Here is a 9,702-nt window from a genome sequence, read left to right as displayed (position 1 = left end):
CGCAGCTAGAAAACAAATACGTGCATTTGCTGAAATTAAGAATTATTCTTTTAAATTGCATATTCATTGTCATAATTGTTGATTACTTTTCTACAAACCAACTAATTGATGAACCCACTATCCGACACCCAATTAGCCGACACTCTTAGCATGTATAAAAAGCTCGGTCCTCCCACTCTCTCCACATCTCAATTTTCATCCTCTTCACCCCCCACCTTTTTGTTTTTTGGGGGGTACCATTGTGCTCCAAACTCTCCTGGATCCCTGCAAGAGCACAAAAGCACAACAAAGACTCAGGAAGTGATTAGTGGCTTAACGAGGAGGCGGCTTTGCGGGGAGTTAGGGCCTCCTCCATGAGAGGAGGCGAGGGGGTTAAAGTTTCAGGGCTTAAGAGGTCAGTGTTAAATTGTGGAGGTCAGTGAAGAGGTTAATTAGGAGCACGGTTTTTGTTTACGAGGTATAAGGAGACTCAGGAGGCGATTCACTTCGTATCCTCGCTGTGTTCCACTAGCCACCCTGGAAGTGTCATCCACCCGCTTTTAGCCATCTCTGCTTTCCCTCCTCCTCCCCACCAATTGTCCTGTCGCTGAAAGGAGATGTCGCTGAATTAACTTAATTGTCACCATTACGACACACTCACCCCCTCATCACCACAACACACACACCTCGAGTATGTTTCCTTGAGTACCTTATGTTTTGTTCGTCCTTCCTGCTTCAATTAGGGGAATGTCTTTTCAACTTGGAGGAGCCCTGGCCATGACTGTGTTTGTCCGTTGTTTCTACTGTTAAAACACACACAGAGAAACATGTTGCAATCCTCCCGGGACTCAAGTATCTCAAGTAGAGCCCGACTGAGCCACTCGATGTGAACGTGGGAAGAAGAGAAGCTTTGCTGACACTGAAACATCTTTTTTGGATGCGACATTCGTCCTTGCCGATCACCGGTAATCAACTTTCTCGTGAATATGTCTGTAGGGATGGAGCATACTGCTCGTCTGAGGTTTGTTTTGTTCAGCATTGCACTCCTATGACATTGCTCGACCCCATGCAGCAAAAGCAGGGTTAATGTCTTCTTTATTCCACATGCTCTTGCTTGTCAAAACAAACACGTTCTCATTTCCAACTTGTCACATATGGATGCTGGGTCAGGACTTCTTGTTGTCACTTTTTAATGCACTATGTCGCCGTACACGTCAAACTACGACGCTCCACTACAGTCGCACTTTTAAACACTAAACACAAACAAAACTACTTGGTTAGGTTTAGGAAAACATTGTGGATCGTGTTAAAAACAGCACGTTTGTTACATAATCAATGTAAATAAGTCAACATTGACTTTTGGTCAATGACTTTTGATGGAGATTCGGGTCCAGAAACAGGAAGAGCGCCAGGCTTTAAGGACAGTTTTACATAGTGGTCAGACAGTTGAATTACAACTTCCGGGTCCATCACATGATGCCGAGGGTCCCAAAAAAACTGTTTTAATAAATCAACTGCCCTTTAAGGACACGTGAATTTCCCTTATTTAAACAATTAGGTCCTAAAAGTTTTAAAATGCACTAATTCTTTTCCATTTTCAAATCTTCAGCGGAGTTCCCCTCAAAGAAACAGTACATTATGTTATTATTATCATTATAAAGCATAATTTATTTGATTTAATAGAGAAAGGAGAGATTACCACCACCATGCATCATTTGAGGTGAAAAACTGGCACGTGACTCCTCACACCATGCAGGGACATCTGTCTTTGGGGGTAATTGGCATTAACCCTTTTAAGCTGGGTGACCCCCTTTTTCCCTTTTTCATGCCCAACACATCTGCACTGCTCACATGTGGTGTTTTTGTGTGAGTGTGTGTGTGTGTGTGTGTGTGTGTGTGTTTGACTGAATATAATGAGATGGTGCACAATAATGGTAAACAAGTGTGTTTTTGTTTGCTGAGCCTAAACATATCTACCTCATATCCATATTTCACACTTTCTCTCTCACAAACAAACACAGACACACACACACACACACCACACACACACACGCTAACCCTGCACAAAGGGTGCCACACTCCAAAGCATATGGCCTACTAGGCTAACCAAAATGTGCTAATGCTGATTGAATATGCTGCTCTATCAGACTAATGTTAGCAGGCTGCGTCGGCCTGATGCTAATCCAAGGGAACAGAATGGAGCTGGAGCTGCAGCTTATCTCTGAATATGTGGATAAATTGAGAATATAAAAGTGATTCGAAAGTGATTAGAGTGGAGGGAGACCACTTAGAGAAACCTACGCTTTCAGGTCCGAGTGAGATTTCAATCACACCGTTCACATAATGTTATGTGGTCCTCTATACCGGCAGGACCACAAGGTCATGAGATGTATGATAGACAGTGATGTCAGTTTTGTTTCAAGATGTCTCTTTTTTTAAAGTATGACACATCACCATCATAATCAGGTTATTCTCTGTTTAAGGGGCCTTATGGTCTTCTTGTGATTGGGGTATTATTTGTTTATTGTCATCTATTCCCTTATTAGTTTTTATGAGTCAAAAGTTGCGTTTGTCTTCACACGTTTGTCTTCACATGTTTGTCTTCACACGTTTGTCTTCACATGTTTGTCTTCACACGTTTGTCTTCACATGTTTGTCTTCACATGTTTGTCTTCATCACTTTGCTGTTTTGTTGGTCAGTGTGACGTAGAAAAAAACCTGAAGATTAAACAAAAGCTGACTCAAATTTGAAAAAAACTGGCAGCAGTGTAGGCCTATGTAATAATAATAATAATTATTATTATTTATCACAGTAAATGTTGCAGCACTTTTTAAAACAAAGTTGCAAAGTGCTTTACGTGGTTGAACCACGATTCAAATATTTCAGGACAGCTATGAGGCAAATAAAAATATATTACTAAAATAAATAATAATAAAGGTAAAAAAAGATTAGAACAAAACAGATACGACATTTTGGAAACAACATCGTGTGCTTGCATTAATAAAAAGCTTTTTTAAAGATAAGTTTTGAGATGTGGTTTATAAAGTTGTTGCCTTTTGTTGCATTAAACATCTTACAAACATTAAGAATTCATACCACAACAATGTAGAGAAAGATTTTACAGTGAACTATATTTTTTTGTTCATGTTGCCATTTTTGGAAAAAAAAGAGAGAAAGTGGCACTTGAGTTAAGTCATTTTCGGTTTCCTGTTAATTGAAATGTTTCCCAATAGAGAGTCTGTTAAGAATAGGCTTCATGTGTCCAGCTTGTGCTTAAAAGGAGGGATAAATCCTCTGTGTTTGATTGACAGTGCTGTCATGACAACCCCGCATCAGCCCCAGGGTATCCAATGAGGAGTCAGATCCAGGGTCCCTCCCGGACTCCCAGGTGAGCTGAAGAGTTCGACTTCAGCACATTTCTGTCAGACCGTTTCCGAGACACTTCGTCTCTGGTTTCACTCTGACGTCCAGATGGTGTTCAGGTCGCCGCTCGACTTTTTCTCAGCCTCCCGGATCCTCCTGCCACACTTCGCGGATGGGCCCCCTATTCTGGCACGCTTGCAGTCCCCGGAGGACCCCCCCTCCGCTTGTCCTCCCCTGGCTCTCCCGGGGTTGTGTTTCTCCGCGGCGCAGATCGCCAGCGTCTGCGAGACCCTGGAGGAGACCGGAGACATCGAGCGGCTGGCCCGCTTCCTCTGGTCTCTCCCGGTGACCGCAGACGGTCGAGACTCCATATCTGAGCACGAATCCGTGCAGCGGGCTCGCGCCGTGGTGGCCTACCACACGGGGAGCTTCCGCGAGCTTTATCACATCCTGGAGACGCACCGCTTTACGCGCGCCTCGCATGGTAAACTCCAGGTGATGTGGCTCGAAGCTCACTACCGGGAGGCAGAGAAGCTCCGGGGTCGACCGCTCGGACCTGTTGACAAGTACCGCGTGAGGAAGAAGTTCCCGTTACCGAGGACAATCTGGGACGGTGAGCAGAAGACGCACTGCTTCAAAGAGCGCACGCGGGGGCTGCTAAGAGAGTGGTACCTGCAGGACCCGTACCCGAACCCTGGGAAGAAGCGGGAGCTGGCGCACGCAACTGGACTCACACCGACTCAGGTTGGGAACTGGTTTAAAAACCGGAGACAGAGAGACCGGGCGGCAGCAGCCAAGAACAGGTCAGTGACTTTGACGAAATAAGTTGTCCATTGAGTGTCACGGAAACATGCAGGTGTCGTTGAGTTGAATACATGTTTATTTTATCAGTATACTATCGAAATATTGTTAAAAATCAAGAAAACCACGATGTCAAAAATAGAATCTCTTTATTGGTTATTCACTGACACGTTCACTCTCTCGTTAAGGAAATTTCGTCTCCACAGGCAGCCACGGTTGTGCTTAAAGGCCATTCATGCGTAAAAGTGCACGGCCATTCAGCTTGAAGGTTTTTGTTTTCCTTCAGTCAGTCTGACCTGGACGGTCTTTATCCCTCTCTCTCCCTATAATTTGCTTCAGGGTCAGTGTGTGGGTCATCCCTCCTATTGGTGTGAGCAAAACGTGCATGAATGGGCTCAAATTGCTAAACTGGAGATTATTTATGATTTACTTAGTTTTCGTTACGGGCTTTATTTGTGCTCTATTTTTCACAATAGCAAAATAACAACCTTTGTTTGTCAATTTTAACCTGTAACATTTTACTTCAGTTTGGACACACTTGGGTTTAAACGGACTTCTCCCTTTTTCATTTCTTTCTCTGTTCATTTTCAGGTTGCAACACCACCGGATGTGTCCAGGAGGTGCGCGGTCATTTAGCGGAGGAGAGTGCAGTCCAGACGAAGGCGGGGAGCGCGCAGATGGAGAAACTCTTCTCTCAGTAACGGACAGTGACTCTGACTTGGATGTTTGAGACTCAAATATAAAATGGACTTCGGGGCCTGAGATGGTCCGTCGTGGATTACCGCGGAGAGAGGAGGATGTATTCAGGAAAAAAAGGCTGGGCAGATTTTGGGTTGCAATCAACGTTCAGGGTATAAAACAGCTTCATCCTAAATATCACCTCAGCCCACCAAACAGCTGATGTTACTGTGTATTTTTGACAACATCACTGGATGGTGCCGGTGCACATGTGTTGACCCAGTTTACACCATCAAACAGACATCAAGCCGTGGACCCCTGTTGGACTTTAACTCAGGGACCCCCACATGGGAGGACCTTTACAGACTGAAACCTGCCAGTGAGCTAAACACTCTTATTTTCTCTAATTATGTGTCATTGTTATTATTACTTTTTTTCATGAAACTGTTGGAAGACCCCTGGATGTCTACTGCTCGACAATCAATACGCACTGAAGCCTCTGGCTGTTTGTATGTTCATGAACTTTTCTGTTTCTTTACCTTCACTTTTACTTTATTTTAAGTTCACAGAGTTCACTGGGCAGTCTGCCTGTGACACTATGTTGTACTTTATGTTTATGTTATTTGATGCTGAGTAAATGTTTTGGTATTTTATATAAATACAATTATTTAATATATGATATTGTGCCCGCTCTTTTTTTTTATCACAACATCACTGTCCCTGTTCTACAATGAAACATAATGACACGGTGCACAAACACGTTAATGAATTATTGATAACACAGTATAAAGTGACAGTGTTACAAATCCTTACAGTGTGTTATGAAGCATTTATTAACTGTTAAAACACAATTGAGTTTAAAACATGTATAAATGTAAAGTGTTTTCTTTTCAGAGTTCTGATGAATTATGTTTGTTATTCCATAATATTATCTATTTTTACTTGTTCAAGGGATACACAATCGAAGAACTTTGCTCAATAAAACAGTAACAAATGTTTTGAAAACATCTCTATGACGCAAGACTCACTCTAAACGCATGTTATTTTTTCAGTGAGTTCTGCGTTTAAATTTTCAAGGCGTCTTTGGGATTTAAGTCCCTCATCTGGTGCCATTCATCTTTTACTTAAGCACTGTGCAATTTTGAGATACTTAAGTATTTCCATTTTGTGCTACTTTATACTTCTACTCCATTACAATTCATGAGCAATATACTTTTTACTGCACTACAGTTATTTCAACTTCAGTTACTTTGCAGATTCAAATGAATGATATTGAATTCAGTCAACAAATACATAACTATGTTATTATAAGATAAGTTATGTATTCCTGAATTTATGTAAAATTAGCTCCACCTCTATATCAGCTTCAATATTAAAATAATGAACACATTGGTGCATGAATAATTATAATCCAACATCATGACATGAATTATTCTGAAATGGTGCATCATGCATAATGAGTGCTCTGATGCTCAATCTTTCGAGCTTTTAAGTGAAATGTAAATGTAGGACTTTTACTTGTGATTGAATTCAGTAAAAGATCTGAATGCTCACTGTCTGGCTACTTTTTTGTTTTTCCTGTTCAAGTCAGAGATCACTAGATTTTCCCAATCGTTTCCAAGATGTCTGCAGAGTATTATTTTAGTTTTTTGATTTGTAAAGATATGGTTGTAAACTGTACATCCACAAAACCAAATAATATATTGTTGAGACAAAGAAAATCCCTAAAAAGCAATGAAAGAAAATTAAAAAAAGGTTCCAACATACACATTTTTTTCACGTAAGAAGACATATAATCTCTGAAACTGGACGAAAGAGTTATTCTCTCACTTCCACTCATCTGCTGACCTGCAGTGATGTTTCTGCAGCGCTGTGACCAAACTCTGGAGCCGCCACTGGAGCCGCCACAGTTGCGCCACCTTGTGGGCAAAGTAGAGACGGAAAAGTGGAGTAAAATGAACAGAAAATAAACAGTTAAAAACACGACGCAAGCTTTGATAAGAATCGGGTTGAACGGATGCAACACGTCAGATACCATTATTTAGTTGCTCTAACAATGAGGGTGGGGGTGTAGGGTGAATATGGCATAAGGTCAAGTGTTGGCGGGTCAAGAATCAGAAGACGCTGGCTAGTCTGATTAGCTAGTTTTTATTAGTGATGTGAAATTGTCACAGTTTATGTGTTACACAAACCTTTGGTGGACACATGAATATGATGCGCTACTGCAACAAAATCAGTAAAAAGTGAGAAGGAACAAACAAACAAACAGGGAAGAAACAAGTGGAGCGAGGACAGAGTCACTCAGGAGAGATGGCGGCTGAAGGCAACAAACCCGGTTAAGGTTCTTTGTCAGGCTCTGGAACATGCCAAAGTTCATTTAGTTACATTTTTTTTATTTGTGCTGCTCATGGTAGTGCGCACAGTAGAACAATTAAAAAGTTGACAGTCAAAACGCAGCTCTATATGTGACCGAAAAGGAAGAGGGAGAAGAAAACAATCTTCTTTTGCCTGCCCTTTACTCAAAACATAAATAGACAGTAGAAATAGATGCTCTGCTATTTACAGTTCAACAATGAATAAAGTAACACTCGAAAAAGAAGAATCAACAACCACACACACACATATTCCTAACCTCACACCTCATTTCTAATTAGACTTTGTTTAGACATTTTGCTGGAATATTTACACAACTCTTTACATCAAATCATAATAAATTGTGCAATGATTATGCACTAGCCTAAATCACCCACATGTTAAAAACAAGGTTTTGGGTCAGTTTTCTTCAAGGTCCACACTTCCTTGTAATATTTAACCTTATTTTCTACTGATATGGATAGATAACATCTTACGTTATAAATGTATCACGTGTTAGGCATTAATATATATATATATATATATATATCAATGCCTATGTATCGCAAGAAAGCTTACACATGGTAGAAATTCCAAAACTCCCAATGTGTCCTAATTGACCAGATGTTGAAGACGGGTACTTTTACTATTTACAACAAATTAAACTCAAAGATGAGTTACTCTCGTGTGACAGATATCCACTCGATCACCGTCGAAATCTACGAGGAGCACTTGAACGCAGCGGCCCGTGACGTCACGTCCCGGGAGCGTCATCATCCTTGCGTTACGTCCCACGAGCCAACAGGTGGCGCAGCTGGCCAGATGCTGTACAGCAGGGGTCTTCAACTAAAATTCCAAAAGGTCCAGATTGAGAAAATCTCCTCGGGCAAAGGTCCGAAACATCACAATAATATCTAACTCGCGCTATTTAGTGCCATATATATATATATATATATATATATATATATATATATATATATATATATATATATATATATATATATATATATATATACATATACATTGAAGAAGCCTAGTAGTAGTAACAATGTCTCTGTGTAGTCAACAACTTTCAAATCAAATAAAGAAAGTACACATCAATTATATAGTTATATTTTAACAATTATTATTCTCAGTTTTCAAGTTTTCAAGTACAGTAAGGGCTGGATTAAAGAATAACTGACATAACAGAAAGCTTTTGAAAAATGTGCATCTTAAAATAAAGTAATTCATTTTCGAAACATTAATTTCACTGAATTGTCCTGCAGCTTTAAATTAAGTTTTAAATGCAGTTTTAAATTCAGTGAGCATGGACTTTATCTGTGGTTATTAACACTTGTTTCAGCTCTATTCTCTCTGGTAACATCATTGTTGGACAGTGAATTCATGCGTTAGGATTCTGATCATTTTGGGCTCTTAGGTTTATTTTCTGTGTCTTCATTTAGATGTGAGTGGGTACGTTTGTTCAAAGGAGTTGTGCTTTGTCTCGTAGTGCGCTTCATTTGCCGCTTTTATCAATAGTTACGGTTTCTGAACATATGAGACATGCTGGATTTAACTGCCTGCGGGAAGAATTAACATAGAAGAGTCTGTTCATTCATGCTTGTAAATTACATTCTCTCTGAACACCTTTCTCTTTTTGGAGAACGTCATGTGAGATAACCTCTCTGATTAGCGCAATTTTCCTGCTCTTGTTTCTATTTCCTCGTCTCTGAACAAGTACCGTAACGGCTGTATAAGATGCGCCGCTTAAAAGTGAAAACTCGCTGCCTAATATGTATGATTCCGAAATATCGATTTTAGGTCCTGGGTCCGGATGCAACTGCGTCTGGGTCCGGATCCGGACCGCGGTCCGCCAGTTAGAGACCCCTGCTGTACAGGTACAGCAGGTTACGATGCTCAATATTTTACTGAAGAGTTCAGATGTTTTTCTCTGTACGTGGCCAGCTGTGAGAGGGCACGTGGACATATTTGCAAGTACAATACATGTTAAAGAAATGTTTGACAATAATCATGAATGTTATTTTACTTCTGCATGAAGAGTTGTTTTGAAACCCTGACCCTGACCTCCATGGATCTGTCACATGTCATGTGTATGTTAAATTGATAAAAGGTCAACTTAAATCTAGTAAAATAACATAAAATACATGAAAAAATGACAAAGTGGACGCACAATCAGGGTAAATGTATAATACATGCATTTTAATACCTGAAAACATCTTGATGATCGTTGCAAGTTTATTGTTTATTTATTTATTTATTTTCATTCGGTCTCAAAACGGCAACAGCTACTACTCCACAAACAATAACATTACCAAAACTACAGCAGTTTCATGTATAACATATAATACAAATAATTATATATATACATTCAAAAATAGATGAAACTGACTACTGCACTTACTTATGATATAATCAGCATTATTGCAGCAAATACATTACAATTAAACATGCATACAATAAGTTGCTGCACTGAAATTACATCATTTAATACAATTAATACAGAAATTGAATATATAAACAGGTTT

General features: G+C 40.0%; 1 protein-coding gene across 1 annotated transcript; it reads left to right on the top strand.

Moving 5' to 3' along the window:
* Positions 1 to 3,330: 3,330 nt before the first annotated feature.
* Positions 3,331 to 4,874, top strand: six3b (SIX homeobox 3b; the record flags this gene model as incomplete). The annotated part of the gene is made up of 3 exons (XM_079293991.1): positions 3,331 to 3,368; positions 3,463 to 4,146; positions 4,736 to 4,874. The coding sequence occupies 3 exons, from the start codon at positions 3,331 to 3,333 to the stop codon at positions 4,872 to 4,874; spliced, it is 861 nt and encodes a 286-aa protein (XP_079150117.1).
* Between the last annotated feature and the right edge of the window lie 4,828 nt (positions 4,875 to 9,702).

The sequence above is a fragment of the Melanostigma gelatinosum genome (assembly GCF_949748355.1).
Source record: "Melanostigma gelatinosum genome assembly, chromosome: 21".
Lineage (NCBI taxonomy): Eukaryota > Metazoa > Chordata > Actinopteri > Perciformes > Zoarcidae > Melanostigma > Melanostigma gelatinosum.
Note: the sequence above shows the minus strand (reverse complement) of the source record. Positions and strands in the feature narration are given on the sequence as shown.